General features: G+C 29.4%; 2 protein-coding genes across 3 annotated transcripts; both read right to left on the bottom strand.

Moving 5' to 3' along the window:
- Positions 1-6,938: 6,938 nt before the first annotated feature.
- LOC122524685 (transportin-1) lies at positions 6,939-15,810 on the bottom strand. 2 transcript variants are annotated; one of them, XM_043647067.1, is made up of 16 exons: positions 15,463-15,810; positions 15,122-15,375; positions 13,770-13,845; positions 13,501-13,680; positions 13,058-13,406; positions 12,766-12,967; positions 12,303-12,690; positions 11,911-12,222; positions 11,583-11,820; positions 11,185-11,474; positions 11,001-11,099; positions 10,717-10,812; positions 9,559-9,634; positions 7,470-7,644; positions 7,250-7,376; positions 6,939-7,158 (listed from the first exon to the last, which is right to left on the bottom strand). In XM_043647067.1, exons 2-15 carry the CDS (start codon positions 15,326-15,328, stop codon positions 7,269-7,271), a joined length of 2,796 nt encoding a protein of 931 aa, XP_043503002.1. In that variant the 5' UTR covers positions 15,329-15,375; positions 15,463-15,810; the 3' UTR covers positions 6,939-7,158; positions 7,250-7,268. The 2 variants fall into 2 exon arrangements, with proteins under 2 accessions (XP_043503002.1, XP_043503001.1); XM_043647066.1 differs by having other exon boundaries at positions 6,939-7,161; positions 15,463-15,809.
- Positions 15,811-16,002: 192 nt separating this feature from the next.
- LOC122524684 (F-box/WD repeat-containing protein 9-like) lies at positions 16,003-18,894 on the bottom strand. The gene is made up of 7 exons (XM_043647065.1): positions 18,397-18,894; positions 18,131-18,290; positions 17,532-17,674; positions 17,220-17,449; positions 16,652-16,901; positions 16,296-16,571; positions 16,003-16,232 (listed from the first exon to the last, which is right to left on the bottom strand). The coding sequence occupies exons 1-7, from the start codon at positions 18,499-18,501 to the stop codon at positions 16,155-16,157; spliced, it is 1,242 nt and encodes a 413-aa protein (XP_043503000.1). The 5' UTR covers positions 18,502-18,894; the 3' UTR covers positions 16,003-16,154.
- Positions 18,895-19,281: the final 387 nt, after the last annotated feature.

Here is a 19,281-nt window from a genome sequence, read left to right as displayed (position 1 = left end):
ACATACGTATTGTACATACATGTAAAAATAAATTCAACGAAATTGTTGTACGATTGTGCGTAACAGATAATATAATCACGTGTATAGAATAATAATTAATCAAATATTTCACGCGTGTTTAATATAAACTATTAATTCATTTAATCTTTTCGTTACTACTGTAAAGGGCCCGATTTGAACTTGACTTACCGACCCATTAAAGGTACCAAAAAAATAACGTAACGAAAAGATTAATTATCATAGAAAAGAATTAGAATTATAAGAAATATATATTGTAAAAAAATGTGATCTGATCATTCGTAATAATACGATTCCATGCATGTATATAAATATGTACTAAGATAAATTTTAATTTGAATATTAATTTAACATGACAATTTGCAATGGTCAATATTATTATATCGAAAAAGTGAACGTAATCTATCTCTCGAGTCTTCTTGAATAGATCGATCAATTGTGTGTCGTCCTCTTTATGTCAGCTTATACGATTTTGTTTTTTCCTCGCATAGAACAACAATGATTTAATTTTCTATTGGCGCGAATAAAGCGAGCTAAACGATGAAAGACATCCACCGATCGCAATTGAATTTAAAAATTACAATTATGTATTACAATTATATATTACTGAATATAATATTAATCATAATAATCATAATAATAAATTTAATATTATCCCCCAATGTGTGTGCCCCCCCCCCTATTCAGCCTTATTTACGATACATGATGCGATTTTTTGTTTCATTTTGGATTCTTTTTTTTTTTTCTCTATAGCAATTAACAATGACTCTTTGTAATTTTTGTTTGATCAGCGTACAAAGTGCGTAAGAAACTTGTATACTTCCCAAGGTTGACGAGGAGTAGAACCCTTTTTTCTTTGTTTTTTAATTTTGCACTTATGTTTTCTCTCTATTTTATTTGTTTTTTTTTTTGGTTTGTAATATTAATATTCTGTATGGTTTCCTTTTTTCTTCCCCCTGGATTCTTTTTTATTTTATATTTCTCGCGTTATTATTATTATTATTATTATTATTATAATATTATTATTTTTTTTACAGACGAGATCGTCGTTGTGTCGTAAAAAGAAAGGGTTGAAGAAGGATTAGATTATACAGTGGCTAAATACGATCTCATACGAATTTCTTATATACTTTTAGGACAACAACGAATTGTTGCATCCTACTCTCTCGTGTGTACAGAGAAAGAAGTACTTAAGTTCTAGGCAGTCAAGGTATGCAGCATTAAAAAAAAAAAAAAGAAAAAAGAAAACAATATTATATAAATATATATATATTCACATATAAATAATATACTCGTGTTAAGTATATATTTATAGGTGTGTATATATTTATACTTTATATGTACGTATATATATATATATATTGTTTTCTTTTTCTCTTCTTTTTTAATTATAGCAATCGCGTTACGAAAAAAAGAATTTACTACTCGACGTTTTGCGAGATGCGAGAAGAAAAAAAAAAAAACTTGGAACATGAATATATTATTACAAGTACGTGCATGTTTCTTTCTTTCTTTCTTTCTTAATTTAACTTTTCATTTTCTAATTAATTAATTAATGTATGTATTTAGATTTTTAGCATTAAAATTACGATGGAACACTCGTGCCGCAAGGATAGGATAATCAGGTACTAGGAACAGCCCAAAGTTCCAATCCTTTGAGAGAAATGACAAGTCTATCTATTCTTTATCGTTCCATACTCCAATCGAAAAGTTTTACATATTATTTTAATAGTTCGTCTCTCATTATACAATGCATATTTTTTTTTTCTCTTTCTCACACTCACTCTTATTCTTTCTTTCTCTCTCTCTCTCTCTCATTATCTTTTCTTATCTTTTTTATTTCTGAGCCATAGGAAGAAGAAATACATAATTTATTGGAGCACGATTTTATTTAAACTTTAATACTACTATTATTTTTATTATTATTATTATTGTTGTTGTTGATATATTATTTCTGTTATATTATTATTATTCAACTTTATCGATTATCGTGCATGTTTTTAAATAATTTTATTTTAGCATGTTGTAAAACTTCTCGATTGGAACGGAAAGCTAATCATATTTAATAAACTCATCAAAGTTATAATGATAATAATTATAATTGTAATAATAATAATAATAATAATAATAATAATAATGTTAAAAATAATAATAATAATAATAATAATGTTAAAATGATAATACTATAACTACTTTTGTTATTACTATAACTATTGCTATGGATACTATTTATGATGTTATTAATAATAATAATAATAATATTAAAAATAATTCTAATTAACCGATACACACAATAACAAAAAATTAATATCTAAATATATTAACAACGCAACTCGTGCGTTTAATGATTTATTTCTCCCCTTTGTGTCTGTTTGTACATATATTAATATATTTAGATAAAAGAAAAATGAATTCTACTAAATATACGAACGTAGTTTAAATTGTATATAGCTCGTTTCGAGTAATAATCATCTTTACTGTCCAAAATGAAGAACAAACAATAAGGTGACAAGAATAGTTTGGACAAGAAAATGAAAAATAAGGTACCATTGAAAAAATAATAAAATAAAATAAAATAAAATAAAATAAAATAAAATAATAAAAACAAAAAAAAAATGTATATAAGTCTAATCCCAAAGGACAGGAACCCGCTTCCAAACAACACTGCTCGCACGAAAACATTACAATTAAATATAATACACATTATGTAATAATTACACAATAATATAGGATATTAATTTAAGAAGTATTACGTTCGTTTAATAGTTAATTTTAACCATGGGAGTATGGCTCAGTCTATTATACTAGTCTCATGCAATAACAACAATAAAGATACAACAATGTATTTACTTGCATTCGTCATTTAATTATTTACTTGTTACTTTTTTCCCTTTTTTTTTGTTACCCCTTGTTTTCTTTTTTTTCTCTTTCTTTCTTTTTTTTTATTTTGTTGCAATCATCCCCATATATTCCCCATACACACACAACCTTTACGTTCTACCTTTTTGCAATAGAAAAAACATGAAATTTGAAATATATTAATCAACTTTGTTGGTTTCACTTTCTCATTATACAATATGTATTTTCTTTAAAGATGATCATGTATAAATAGACAATTGTGTTTTTTCTTTCCATTTTTTGGTTTCCTTTTATTTTATCTGTGTTTTTTAATCTCCTCATCGACACACTTTTCTCTCTCTCAAGTTTACGTTAAGATGATTAGTTTTTTTTTTTAAAAGTTCTCAGTATTATTTTCTTCATCTTCTTCTATGTGACAGTATCGAGCATGATAATTGTTCGAATAAGCCGCATAATATTACATATCTCGACAGGGTCTCATTTATTATAAATAATTATTTTGGTAGACAAATTTTATATATCGAAGAAAATGATTCCAAACTCTGACGGAAAATTTTATTTTTCTTACACGCGTGTTCAACAAATTTCTTTTCTTTTATATATATATATAAATTATACAAGTATATGTGTATACTTGGATTGATTGTGTTAACGGATAAAATTGAATTGTAATTTTGTTTTTTTTCCTCTTATTCTTTCTTTCCTTTTCTTTTCTTTTTACAATCGCGACAGGCAAATACAAGTAAAATATCGCTTGCTTTTTTTTTTTTTATTTTAGTTTTGTGTATATATATATATATAATATACTACAGATAATTGTATAAAAATATATAAGCATTTGAGATTAATAGAAAGTGAAGAGAAAAAAAAAAAAAGAAAAAAAACCATTAATTCGTTATCGAGATGTACCGAAAAAAACGATTTCAAAAGTAAAAATCGTTGAAGTATCACACTCGCGCGAATTTATATTCGATTTTAACGTGATTTCAATTTAATTATCTATCATGAAAAAAATTGCTCTCGCTTTTATTTCTTTCTCTCATCTTTTTGTTTTTAAATTATTATTACTGATGATGTTGTATCTCCTAAACCATAATTTCTAATCAAATTATTTTACATAACGATTCCTTTTAAAAAACGATTTGTTTAAAATAATTATGATTCAATAATACCGTTTGTAATATCCATTGCATTTAATACTTATCATGTATCACTATTATATAATGAAAATGAAAAGGACGTGTCTCTCTCTTGATAATAGAAAAATATAAAAAAAAAAAAGGAATATTTTTTTAAAAGTAATAAAAAAGAAAAAAAGCAAAGAAATATAATCATTGAATTAGCAGATAATCCCCGTCGAGCAGTAACATGTGGCTTGGTGGTCGCTTTCTAATCCAAGTCCTTTTACATATATATATATAATAAGTAATATAAAAAATATTAATATCACAAAAATGGCGTAGACAGGGCAAGGAAAGGACCAAATAACCAATATATATATGTGTATATGTTGGTATACCTATATATATATATGTAATATATAATTAACTGCCGATTGACAAGCTTGGATAAAGTTAAAGAAACGATGATCACGACCGTACAAACACGCACCACCTTCTTTAACATGGATTAACTTTTTTTGTTTTTGCACGGACGAAAAAAGGCTGTATATATAATTTTTTTTATATATATATATACGTATGTATGTATAAGATTTCTTATCTTGCATCTGTCGAAATGTATAAAAAGGATAATAAAAGAATTATTATATTGATATATTTTTTTTTTGTTCTTTCTTTCTGTCCTTTTTTTTGAAAGGTGCAAACCAGAGAATTCTCTAAATACGGCAGGAGAGCTAGAAATATTTATTTTTTCGGCGCAGCAGCAATTATCAATCGCATGTAAAATTTCATCTATTAGAGTTTGTTTCTTTCTTTCTTTCTTTCTATTTTAAATCGACGATTGGAATCTACTATTAATGAGGGGCTCGAGTATTAAAAAATCCTCTCTCAAAAAATAATAATCCTTTTATATTCTCTCCTCTCTGTGAGACGGGAGGTATATTTTTTTAAATCATACCAAAAATATTATTACAACACGCTCGCTCGTCGCCCGCGCGAATTATTCCTTTCTTGTTAGTTCCCTTTCTCCCCCCCCACCCCCCTTTCTTTTCCCTTTTTTTTTTTAGTTTTCTTACTGATAAACTTGAATTATTTCATTGACAACAGTAACTACTCTCGACGATGGTCAGTTTATTTTTCTCGTATTACACATCCTCCTCTCCCTTCCTTTCTTTTTTTTACATCATTCAATTCTTTTTGATAGATATAAGAGAGAGAAAGAGAAAGATATAGATAGATAGAGAAAGAGAGAGAGAGAGAGAGAGAAAATTAAAATTAAAATATTTAGTAGTAAAAGTTCTAGAAATCATTTTATCGTACGTTTGTTTCATTTTAGTAGTTTTCTTATTTTGAATGTCGTATCAGCACAATCATATTTTTTCTCTTGATCTAGATATATATATATATATATATATCTTAAGTTGTCATTGGTACAGTATTTTGTCACAGTATTTTTGGTTTCCTAACAAATTTTGAACGCCGATGGTGAGAGATAAAAGCGCATCTTGTACAGTAAAAAAAGTGCTCGCTTTATGTTTGTTGTTTTTTTCTTTCTTTTTTGGTTTTTGTTTTTTTTTTTTTTTTTTTTTTTTAATTAGCCCTAAAATCGGACTGGAATGAGACAGTCTGCGCTCGGGATGTTTTAATTTTTTTTTTTTGGTTTAAAAGAAAAAAAAAAAAGATTTCACGATTACACGAAGATTTTAAAATCAATCGGAGAGATCATAATTGAGCACGTAAAATTAGTATTGCGATAGATATCACGTCATAGATTCAAAAACTCTGTGAACAATTTCTGTAAATAATACCAATAATGTCTTTGCAAATCAAATAACATTATATAACTTGTGATTGATAAGAAAAAAAGATTTGAATAATATATATCAGCGATAACAAAAACATTGACTCTAAAAAATGCATTAACTATATTTACACTAATATTTAAGATGATTCTAATTTTAATATTTTTAACAAAAAAAATTATTTTAAAAAAGAAAAAAAAAAAAGAAAAAAAAAAAAAAAAAAAAATGTAGTAATAAATCACAAAATTGTCTGTAAGTTAAAAAAAGGAAGAGGGAAAAAAAAAAAAAAAAGAAGAATAATCATGTCGCGGTCATTATTTGCATACATATATAAAGTATCTATACATATGTATTTTTTTTAACATACTTCGAACATGACGAGAAAATGTAGTTATATAACCTAATATCACAATTATTGAAGAGAGGATTAAAAGTAAGCAGAAAAATTTAGGTTCAGAACGAACGGAATGGCACTTTTTCTTCTGCATATATATCATCAAGTTTTAAACGTATAAAAATACATACTCTTGAAAACCTTCATTTGTACACTATATGAAATTTCTACAACGTACTTTCCTACTATTTGTAGCTTTATCAAATAAGTATTTCCTACTTTGTCTAAGGCTCTATAAACTCATTAAATAGATATGCACCTCTCTTTCTCTTCTCTCTTGTTATCTCAAAAAAATGATTAATTCCTAACATATAAATTTTCGATCACAGTAGTTTAGCATGCTCTATAACGTGAGATCTACGCTTTTACTATCCCCCAACTAATCAAAGTTGGTATTAGTATGTATACTATTATATAATATAGCTGGGCTAGTTGGATCGCCAGCACTTGTCTCCTTTCGATACGCGAGAGTTAAACACTCGACACAGTGTTATTATAGCGCTAATGGAAACGGAGTGGTATCCAGCATGTACATTTTGCTAAAATTAAGGTATCACTGAGAATGCAGTACGTTGCGGGCATTATGCGTACGATACATTCGCGTTTAAACGTGGTTGATGGTCACGAATTCCTCCCTCCCACTATATAAGACCCACCCACCCTCCCACCCACTTATTCTTTTCGGCCCACTGATTTTATTTGTCGTTTGTATATCCTTTTTTATATTCATTCTTCTTCTTCTTATGTCGCTGCTTTTCTCATTTATGCCATTTAACGTTTTATTGCTTTAATGCAATTAACAATGGCAGACTTTTTCTATTCCCCTTGATATTCCACCGATGACCAAGACATACACTAACGACAACGATAATGATGAGAAGAGGCCGTGGTTTCACCCACCCACCCTGTCCACCCACGATTTTATAGCCCGCCCAACCCCATTCGGCCTGCCCCTTGAAGCGGCCTTCTGAAAATAATATTACAATGTGTTAGACAAAAAAAAACGGAATCTCGCATATCACAGATTGTTTAATTATTTCATTTTAATTGCTTACCATATTTAGGCGGGTTTGCTCAAACGCCATACATACTGTGAAGCCGTTCGCTAAGCGGCAACGGAAATTGATCTGAAAACCGTTTCCAATTTTCTGAACCCACTTGATTCTTAAATCCATGTAGAATCTATACATGGCATTAAATAAAATTTATTTAGAACATATCGATGAAAAAAGAAAAGTCAATTAATATAATCCTTAAAACTCTTGCGATATTTACTTTGTGAAACATATCTTTTAAATCGTCCCTCGGTGTAGCCCATGAGGCAATGGCATCGCAAAAGTATATGAAGTCATTGACAACGCCAGCTGGATTAACTGTGACCATTTGGCACATACCTCTGAACGCAGAATCCTTTTCTTCGTTATCTCTTATTGTCCGCAAAGATGTACACCTAATAATAATAATAATTAATAAATAAAGATTAAGCAAACTCGTTCGATAGCCTGTGTTAGATACCTTTGAAAAAAAAGTACATTGATCAGACACATAATACATATAATTAATATCATTCGAGTAACAATTATTTCTTTTTTTTATAAACAGTTAGTTACAGTTGTTTTTTCATTCACACATTATATAGAAACTTGTATCACTTTTATATTGAAAATTTTTCTTTCAAGTAATGTACTTTTTTTAAATTTTGTTATATATTTGTATATATGTATAAGTTACCATTAAAACGTGAAATCCGTTAATTCATAAAATAATCAACTAAACTAAGAAATAACTACAACACCGAACAGTAAAAGTATAAAATTACTATTTGAATCTTAGATTTGATTCGACAAAACGACACAATTAATAGAACATTGGTTTCCAAAGTAGAGGAAGAGAAGAACAGATAACTATGAGTACTGATGTGGAAAAAAAGTAACTTTAAAGAAGGATCAAATTTCAATCTTATACTTTAACTATTAACCATTCGTGAATTCATATTTCACCAAGTTATTTCCTAAGACAACTAGTTTAAGTGTATAGTAAAAATTTTGTATGTGCTTTCCTTAAACGCTGTTATTTCTAGACCTAGAGTTTTCATGCATTAACTGAACTATACACTTTAACGGTAACATCATATATATATATATATATTGAAAATATATGGATGTAATTACATGGCTAAATAATAGCCATTTAATTGTAATATTCACATTTAAACATTTCATAGGTGACCAATCTCTTATAAATAGCATTCGATGAGGCATAATAGTTTGATTTTTCGCGAGGCCAGTTTTATGAAATAAATAATATTTAAACATTTGAAACGTATAAAGTAATTATTGTTAAAGTAACTGGCGTCGTTTTTATACAATCATGAATTTAAAGGCTGGGTTTACATTTGACATTTACCCACGCTTCGTTTGGCCTTCTAAAAAGTGTATTATTTCTTTATCAATAATAGCTATAAAGAGAGTAATGATAATAATAATAATACCTAAATAATGAAACTACTACTGCAAGAAATATTTGACAGATACCAAATTGGCAATATAATTATCTACATGCACAAATATCTTCGATTGAAGCTACACCTACTTGAAAGAAAATTATTCAAACTGAAAAAACATTTACCTAACTTATTCGATGCAAGACAGGATAGATTAATTACAGGCTAAGTGATTGAACCGACTTAATAAAAAAAAGTGACAAATGTAAACCTACCCCCGTGTATCATATTTTGAATATACATAATATTTAAGAGCATACAACATACTTGCATGGTAGCAAATTAAAATGATAATATAATCATGAATTCGATATATAAAAAAAAAAAAAAAAAAAAATAAATAAATAAATAATAAGAATAAAAATGCTGCAGAAACCATTGAGCAAGTTGCCGCTAATTTCAAAGGTATAATGATTCGCAAAATTATATTATATGTTTAACTCTCTCACTCGCCAAGAATAATTATGTGTTTGTAGTACACCATTGCTGCGAAAATATATGTTTTATAGAGATGAAAATAAGAAAATTATATGTATACGTATATATAAATATTAATTAAACATCTATAATAATAAATCCCTTAAAAATAATCTTACGTAATAGTTATTTGCAGCATTTGATGCGATGTATTCAGGATTTTGGGAATAATAATAATAATAATAATAATAATAATAATAATAAACATAATAATAATAATAATAATAAATATAACGATAATATATAATAATATAACGATAATAATAATAATAATAATAATAATAATAATAATAATAATAATAATAATAAAGTGCTAATAAAAAATAGAAAAGGTAATATAATAATTAATAGAATATAATAATAATAATAAAGAAATTTACACACCACTGTCGGACAAAATCCTGTAACGTGGGGGCGACGTCGTGGGGACACACATAACCTAGGCGACCGATCGTTATGGCTACAGTTTTCATTTCGTTTTCGGTAAGTAGACAAGTGAAGTGTAGTGAAGTGACCGGAAACACAAACAATAAGACAAACTGATAGTGAACCAACGATCAACTCAGGCGAATATATGTTGTCGTATAAACTTTAATTAACTTTTAATTTAATAAGTCAATTAATCATAATTAATTATAATATCGACAATCAATAGAGACAGTGGGAAACACAGGTGAACATATGAAATACCGACAGTGAACATAGGCAATACCGTGCTATATTGTAGCTGCTGAAACAATAATCAAAATTAGATAGCAGCGTGCGAGCCCATATGATATTTCAAACCGATATATGAATAATATATGACTTCTACCCAATAAATGTTAATATATATATAAATATAGAGAGAGAGATAAATTAATAATAACTAAGAAGAATACAGAACCAAATTTCTTATCATGATTTTTCATAATTAAAGGCCAATTTAAACAATTGTTGGATAAATAATTTGGGACTTAGAGATGCAAGCATAATATACTGAATTACTGTATGTTTCTATGGCAATACAGCCATACCAAAGCCTGCAGGCAATCGCACACCACTAAATTAGGTAATAATAGACAAATACTAGTAATTTAATTTGCTGATAAACGTGCAAGCGTGGTTATATTTATATATACAACCACCCTAAATCGCTGATTTGTGTTGTGATTTATCATTTTTTTTTTTATGTGAAATTAATTTCTAAAAAAAAAAAAATAATAATATAATATGCACCTAAAATTTCCAATCCATCAGATGCTACGTCTAGCACGATGTCTTGTGTAATAATTTTTTTTTCTTTTGTAATTTTTAAATATCTGGAATACTTTTTGTATGTACAAAATATTGAAAACCTTTTAACTATTCAAACGCGATTACATTAATATGATTTTCCTATGTATGTACATGGAGTATATTATACCTTAAAAAATAATAAGAGATTAAGATAACACTGCTAAAGGAACTTCACGATACACTCTCCAATAATTATGAGTAATGCCCCATATATAAGCTGTTAAGCAAAATACTAATATAATTAGAGACAATATGTTAACTTACCGGTGTTTTCCAACAGCGTTTTTGGTGTATTTGGCCGGTTGATTATGCTAATTAGTTGAGTCAATATTATTGGAATATATGCACTTGTGTCGGATCCTAACAAAAATGAAAAGAAAGAAGAAAAAAAAAAAGAAAGATTATTTCAGTATCGTTCAAATGTTTATAATTAATTTGTATCGTCGAAGAGATACAAAAAAGAAATTCGTAAACGAAAAAAATTAAAAAAATAAAAAGAAGAAAAAAAGAAAAAGGAAAGAAAAAGAAAAGAAGATAAAAAAATTTACCAAGCTTTATAGAAATTTCTCCGATAGCCCACGTTGCGTTATTACACACAGATATAAATTCAGGATTTAAGTTTTGTCCAAGTATCGGCATAAAGTCGGCTGCACAAAATATTAATCATTTATTTATGTTTCTATAATTAGATTTAATATTCATAAATTATTAGAGAAATTATGTAATACTTACGTATACAAGGTAAAACGTGTTGAAAACATGCTTTTGTAAGGTCTCCTAATAAAGCAAAGCTGCTTTGCCTAACTTCTGGCATTCCATCTTGCATGCATTGATATAATAATTGCATTACGTTGCTGTTCATGACTAAACGTTCCATATGTCCATCCAATCCTTCGGCCAAACCACTGAGAAGATCCAATGCTACTATCATGAAATCTTTATCAGGTGCATCAAATTGTTCTGGACTTTGTGTACTCGCCATATGTTGATTTAATGTTTGCTCTACTAAGGATACACATCGCCTATAAAAAATAATTTTTACATGTAATATAAATATATATATATATATATATATATATATGTGTGTGTGTGAGTGTTCAATAATCAAATATTATCGATAAAATATTAACTTGTAGACGGGTTCACAGTATGGTAAAAATCCAGATCTTAATGCAGTTGCAACTGATGAAAGACATTCCAACAAAGGAAAAAGATCTTTATCTTCATCCTTTAAAACATTCCATTTGGTGATCAATGGTGGCATCAGAAGATTGATATAATCTGGTTTGTTCAGATGATGGCCCACTGAGTCAGCTAATGTGCCGATTGCGTCATATAATATTAAAAGATTTTTATGTTGGTATTTACCTGAGGACAAGAAAGAAAGAAAAAAAAACGTTCGATTAATTATTAATAATTATAAAAATAATTCCATCTCTATATTTCCAATACACTTACTAAAAGCAAAAACGAGCGTCTCAAGAATAAATCCAAGATAGGGTACTAATTCTGTGCAAGCCTCTTCTTCTAATGTAGCAAATGCTGAACATGCCGCTTCTTGGACACGTTTGTTACCATCTAGTACCTTTTTAAGAAGTTCTGTCATCAAAGGTTTTAAATGCGTATCGTGTGGCTGAGCACAAACCCAATGAGCATAACGACTTAAAGTCCAACAAGTAATAGCACGTACGAGTGCTTTTTTATCGCTGAGACATCCAATTAAGTAAGGTATTAGCTCTGATAAATGTGGAATCATTCCACTCATGCATCCTTTAAAAATAAATAAAATATATTGTTGATACTCTGTAAAGAAATAAAAAAATATTTTCACATAAAAAATGATATTGTACCTTCAGCAATAGCTCCAAGAGCCAATATGCCAGATTCTTTGATTTCCCAATCTTGATGGAACAAAGTTTCCTTTAAGATAGGCACTAAAACAGGCAACAGTTCTTCTCTAAATACATTTGCCAACATATCTAATGCAGCTGCTGAGCATTTTCGTAAATTCCAATCACTGAGCGTCGAATCATCATCACATCCATCTTCGCCATCTAAATCATCGTCACTTCCATTTTCATCTGTATGTTTGTTCATATTGGGATGATGCGAATGATGTGTTTTAGATTTATGAAACCTTGGTCGTATGTCTTCCTCTCTATCCGGGATCATTTCGTCTTCTTCTACATCTCCTTTGAGAAGTATTATATCAATTTCAGAGTATTTCATACCTCGTACCTGTTACAAAAAGAAACACGTTTATTTTCATGTCTATTCCTTTTTTTCATATCGTTAAAAAATAAATTCACTTACCAAAACTGGTACCAATCGAATCAAATGTGGAGCAAGAGCATCTTTGCAGATTTGTTGTTCTGCCAAAGAAAGCCAAAACTCGCAAGCTTCTAATGCAACTCCTTCGTCTTGATCTTGAGTTCTCATTAACATGTACTCTATTATGTTATGCATATTTGGAATTAATCTATCCATTCGAACTTCAAGCAACATTACTAGAGCCCTATGAAAATAATTTAATTGATTGCATAATTTTCAAATTTCCCTTTTCAAATGGGATAAAAAATATTCATTATTGTTCTAGAGACAGTACCTGCAAACATTTTTTCTGACATCTGGATCATCGTCAGAAGCTAAATGGAAGAGATTCTCCAGAAAACTATCTATATGAATCATAAGCGCCTGTGTACGAGTGATTATGAATTGATTAACGCAAGCTATTGCGTGCGATCTAATTTTTGGACTCGTGTGTCTGAAAAATTGCAAGAATTTTGGAATTAAAACGTTCAATGGTCGATTGAGCGCATCGGAATCTAGTATCTCAGCTGAGTCCTCGCAGATCTTCTGAAGAGCACCAAATGCTCCTTCGCAAACATTGTAATCTTGCGAATCCAACATTTGACAAAGAGCGGGCAATAGTTCTGGCCATGTTGTTAACGAACCTATTTTATATTAAATATAATTTAATTTAAATAATTCTCTCTAAAATCTTATATGAAATAAAATTCACCAATGTAAATATAATATTATGCTTACCCTTCGATGCTACAGTGGTAATTAAAATACCAACAGTAGCACGAATCAAAGCGGAAGGATCTCCGATAGCGGATAAACATTCTTGCTTTATAAAATCGGTAACTTCGGGCATAAACTTATGAAAGTGTGCCTTGACATTGTTTTTCAATATTAATCCACTGAGAGATCTCGTAGGTTCATCTTAATCGAAGAAAAATTTCAATTATTTCCTTCCGTATGTTCGGTCAATCAAAAATTAATTTAATGCAACGTCGACATTATTTTCTTACCTTCTGATACAAGTTTGGTCAAGATGAAGATGAGATAGTTATTAAAGTCTGGAAATTTGTTAAGCTCTTCCAATTTCTATACAATTTGTTAAGGAAAAAACAAGTTTTCTTTTCTCTGTGTTAACAAATTTATATATAATAAAAAAGAAAAAGTGCGTGTACTTATGCACGCGTATACTCAACACATACATAACAAAATATTGATAAAATACAAGAATTGTTATTTATAAACTATTACTATTATTATAATATCATCGGAATATACTATATAAAACAAATCATAAGTTGATTTAATGGGAGGGGGAAGTTAGTTCTGGAAATACATAGGAAATGCGTTCTTTGATTTTTATTTTAGTAAGAAAAGGAAAGAAAAGAAAAGAAAGGAAATGGAATTTACATACACACGCGCACATATATATATATATATATATAATTTATATATTGTGTGTGTGTGTACAAAAATATCTATAAATTAATAGAAAAAATAGATAAATAATTGTAGATATATCGAAAAATCTAGAAGAAAAAAGCAGATTATTGTTTACTAATAAACGTCCATAACGAGAGTATCAAGAATCGACATTTCGTGTAACATATTTCTTGGCGGTAGAAGCAACTCTCACGTGTTGGAACATTATTCGAGAAAAGAGAGAAAGAGAAAGAGAAAGAGAAAGAGAAAGAAAGAAGGAAAGAGAAAAGAGAACAAGACGATCGACGCGCTCTAACCATTTAATTCTAAACTGATCGATGGGCCAAAATAAATGCAAGAATAAATATGACGTATCGTTATGGATTGAATAATGAAAGTTAAATGAGAATAATTTAGACGAAAATGATTGAAATTAAATGGATAACGGATTAAACAGAAGTCGGACCATGACAAGCTGCGCAAAAGCGCGCCGATCGCTCACACATCCATCATAGATCACATACGCACGCATACACATAGATACATACATAAAAGCGTACGCATATACTCGCAATACAGAATGGACGAAGCAAGAATTCGTGAACGTGTACGGGGGAGGAGGGAACGAGGGGGGAGGGGGGGAGAGCGAGAGAGGAAAGGGAGGATCAACGAGAGAAAATTTGCCCACGATAATAGAATTATTTCTTAGCAAGAACGATTAATCGATAAAATAAATCTATTAAAATAATCGAAAGAAGAAAAAAAAAAAAGGAAAAAGTATTGAATTTCTATCCCGAATCTATTTGGTACACCATCGGCGTCCGATATCTTACGCGACCGGGAAAAGGCATCACACAAACCGTTCCCGTATTTTTGAAACTTCAACGAAATAATTTGGCAATAGTCGGAATTCAAAATCAATGTTAATCAATTAAAAGGATACTTGCTGCACAGCTCTTTGAGTTTCCGTATCCGGACTCTGTGATTCCTTGAGAAGCGTAAGGATTTGCCGAAGTCCTTCTTCTTGCGGTTGCCACGCCATTTTCATCGTGTTATTCACCAGCACCACTGAATGTATCCAGCCTTCTCTGACCTCGCAGACAGACGGAAGCTCCCTACGGTTATCCCCACCACTGTGCCACGAGAGCATAGCCTCTACCAGCGCCAATTACACTTTTCTTCTGTCGTCGATTAAATCTAAATAAAGAAAAATTTATTTCATTCAAACCTGTATTATAGTTTTTTAATCCTTAAAATGAATTAAATGATCATTTGGCATCTTACTTAGCCGATATTTCTACGTTTCCGTCCATTCGTTGCAATAGACAATTGAACGTTTTCATATTCCCTCTTTGATTAATTTTACGGAACGCTACTTCCGGTAATCGCAGCGCCGTCTATCGATCGACCCTTAGTCCATCGTTCCTTCGTCCACCTCATTTCTTTTTGCATTTTCAAAATCGATAGTTTTCTTCTTCATTTTTTTTACCTTTCTATCTATCTTTATGTATTATGCCTACTCGAATATATTAGGGTTGTCCAATATAAATCCATGCGCGATTTTTGCCCTTTAATTTATTTTGACAAAATCGCTTGAATTTTTATCGGAGATGCTATAATGATTAGAAATTATTTTTAAATAAATATACAAAAATTGGAGATAACGCTAAATTTTTTTTCCAACAAAATTATATTGACTGGTAGAAATAATATTTTTTTTTATTGTTTTTTTTTCTTTTTTCTTTAAGTTTTTGAATCGAATTAGAAATGAAATATTACATTCAAACAATTGTCTATCAAATAAATAATAAACAGAAAATATTGTCTTTTTATATCCTAGCAAACTTATACAGAGCAAAGCCTTTATTAAATCATAATATATACTTGAATTATATAATTCCTTGTAAGAGTGTAGAATGAATATAAAAATGTAAATGTTCTTAGCAATAATATGTATATAATAAGACTTATGAACATCATGTTCTTGCGCGAGGTCTCCAAATTTCTATCCCTTCGGTACCAGACACAGCAAGGACATTGTTCAAATAATCTGTCTGCAAAATATAATTGAAAATAAATCATATTATCTATTTAAATATGCATTACTTTATACATACACTAGCTATCTCCCCATAACCACAAGTCAGAGTTTTAAGATTTTGTGGCGGATCTGTGGGAGTTGAAATTCTCACTGTTTTATCCGTGGAACTTGTAATTAAGCATCCAGGAGTAAAATGAACACCAGTTATTCCTTTCTTATGTTCCGTCTCGTAACATTTAACAGGTTCGAATTCTCTCTTTAAATCTAACACGTGTAATTTCGCGTTACTATCGCCGACATATACCAAATCTTTTTGCATCGACATACTCATAGGAAATGATTCTTTCGAGATCTAAAACAATTCATTTCTTGTTTGTACCTCTAGAAATTCGTTTAACGAAAATATAATTGAATTGAGAAGAGAAATATTACTGTAACTGTTTTCATGATTCTTCCAGCTCTTTGATCCCATATTGAAACGGTTTTATCCTCACTGGCGGATAATATATAATTAGAATTCATAGCAAGTCGAATAACGGCTCTCTGATGCGGTTGATATCTTGCAATAGGATTATATCCTGCTCTTGAATCGAATACCAATACAGTTTTGCAAAATGAGCCTGTAGCGAAGAGTGCTAATTCCGGGCAAGAAGCTATACAAAGCAGAGCACTTGTAACGATCCTAAAGAAAGATTTTTTGCTTAAGTATTTAATAATTAAGAAATTAAAATGCATATGTTTTTACGGTCTCGATTGGCAGAGCGAGCGAGAGCATCCCAAAGTTTTTAAATTATATGTTTTATTTTCTTTTCTTGGGATTTAATAATGAAAAGGAGAAATTTGTGAAATAGAAATACCGTAGAAAAGAATTTTTTTGTAATATTATCACGAAAGTATTTAGTCGTGTATCTACTACTTTATGAAAAATAATCTCGTGCCTTCCTCGCTCAGCCTTTCCATTATGAGAGCATTAGAAATGACCAGCTTGGTTGTCATGTACATCTCATAAGTTTTGAAGTGGACAAGGCCAGTAGTTGTGAGATTCCAAGCCTTGATGTTTTGATCCCAACTACAGCTATAGACCATGTTGTCTATCGCTATTAAATCCCATATCCATCCGTTATGAGCCAAATCTATACAAGTATATCTCACATGATCGTTTTCTTCAACGGGAAGGTTCCAACATACCAGAGATCGATCCCTTGCCCCAGATATACAAATTTTTCCATCCTTCATAAAAAAATATCATGTTATTATTTATCATTTTGTATGATATCATTTGTTATCATATATTATATTATTTATTACTAACGTGCATTAACAGAAGACCATCTATAGTACCGTATTGTACATTTGTAAGAGACAACTTTTCCATCGAGTGTTCATTTTTCCATAATGAAGTTTGTTTCTCGATGGCTACGCATGACAACTTCCAAAAAAGTTCATCGTCCTCAGCTGAAACGAACAGATCACTTTGACAAACAGTATAATAAACTTTCAACAATTTGGCACATACTATTAATCTGCAAACAGAATCGAATAATAAAGATAATAAACTTTGAGTATTTATAATAGTGCAATATTTTTGTTCTTTTCTTTTTTAATAATGTGCGTAGATACAAAGATTAATTGGTTAATTAAAATTGCATTAAACGAAGATGATTTACAATAATATTAAAAGCAACCTGTTAATAAATGTGAAATTAGTTCTATCAAGCATAAATTAATCTTTTTCCTGTTGTTTCGTTTTCAACACGATCCTTATATTATTACTTAAATATTAAAAGCCTGACACAACAAGTCGACGCTGTTAATAATGTTTATTTTGTAGAGTAATAGATGGTGTTTATATTTATTTACAGAATTGATTTTGGTCGTGCAAGGCACAAGGTGCTATCAATTTGAGCTAACCAGGAGGCAATAACGGATAGCCAGTATTTTGGAATATTTGGTTAATTCGCATTTTCCAGAAAAAATCGTCGTTCAGTACTTCGTAAAATTGTTTACAAACTAAACTCAAATTGTGCATCAACGTTTCCGCATCTAGGAACGAGCAGATGTGTAGAAATATCTAAAAAAAAAAAAGAAAGAATAAGAAAAAAAGAAATAAATCTAAGTTAACAATAAACGTATACGTGTATAAGTATAATACATTAATTGTTAAATATTAATCAAACCTCGATCGGAAGATCCAACAATGAAATGAACTCTTCTTCTTCTTCTTCTTCTCTGTCAGATTGATCATTTTCATTTTGTTCGACGTTAGCTTCTTCATCGCACATTTTAATGTAGAATATAAATATGACTCGTTGATATCTTTTTTTTTTCTCTAAATATTTTATAAGAACATATTCGATCCTTTTGAGAAAATTTTTATAAATAAATATTATCAAGAATAAAAGGGAAATCGTGAAAGAAATAAAACATACACGCAACTAGTCCCTTTAACAGAAGTATTATTGTTGTGTTACTTGTTACCTTTTATATATATCTCTCTCTTTACCTTCTATAGGTGCGCATGACTCATTCACTACTCATTGTAACATTGGTACCACTTACTTTCTTTTAAATTTGTGAAAGTCAATGCAGGGCTAACAACTTAAAATATTAAAACATCTAAATTGGGAATATAACAACGTAATGTTTTTTTAATGTTCTCATTAAGAAAATAATACAAATTTATTTTTTCATCTACACGCAATTACTTATTTTTTGCTAATTAAAAAAACCTTAAATTTATAAATTCCATCATTGATTTGTGTGTTTTTTATATTTCTTCTTTTATTTTCAATAAAATTGTATCTATATAAATATAATTTAACAATATATAGGCGTGTACTAATTAATTGATAAAAACAATAAAAATTATAATATCGTTGTTGCAAGATTATATTTAAAATATACAATCATTTGAAATTAAATTAACAACATGATATATATCTTTCTAATTCCTATAAATGTTAGCCTAAAAATTTCACAAACGTCATAATTGTCGACAATTAAAATTTAATTTGTTGATTACATTTCATCTCTATAGACATATATAAATTTTATTAATATAT

Source organism: Polistes fuscatus, unplaced genomic scaffold (genome assembly GCF_010416935.1).
Source record: "Polistes fuscatus isolate 324 unplaced genomic scaffold, CU_Pfus_HIC Scaffold8, whole genome shotgun sequence".
NCBI classification, from domain to species: Eukaryota; Metazoa; Arthropoda; class Insecta; order Hymenoptera; family Vespidae; genus Polistes; species Polistes fuscatus.
This window is presented reverse-complemented; position numbering and strand designations above follow the sequence as displayed.

Bases quoted from the DNA above. Each gene is read 5' to 3' on its own strand.
- LOC122524685 (XM_043647067.1), bottom strand. From the start codon at position 15,328: ATGCTCTCGTGGCACAGTGGTGGGGATAACCGTAGGGAGCTTCCGTCT. The intron at 13,681-13,769 runs GTAAGAAAATAA...TCTTCGATTAAG, and splicing joins GACCAAACTTGTATCAGAAG to ATGAACCTACGAGATCTCTC. The intron at 7,377-7,469 runs GTAAATATCGCA...TGCCATGTATAG, and splicing joins TAAAAGATATGTTTCACAAA to ATTCTACATGGATTTAAGAA.
- LOC122524684 (XM_043647065.1), bottom strand. From the start codon at position 18,501: ATGTGCGATGAAGAAGCTAACGTCGAACAAAATGAAAATGATCAATCT. The intron at 17,675-18,130 runs GTTAGCTCAAAT...TGTTCGTTTCAG, and splicing joins CTATCCGTTATTGCCTCCTG to CTGAGGACGATGAACTTTTT. The intron at 16,233-16,295 runs GTATGTATAAAG...TATATTTTGCAG, and splicing joins GTTATGGGGAGATAGCTAGT to ACAGATTATTTGAACAATGT.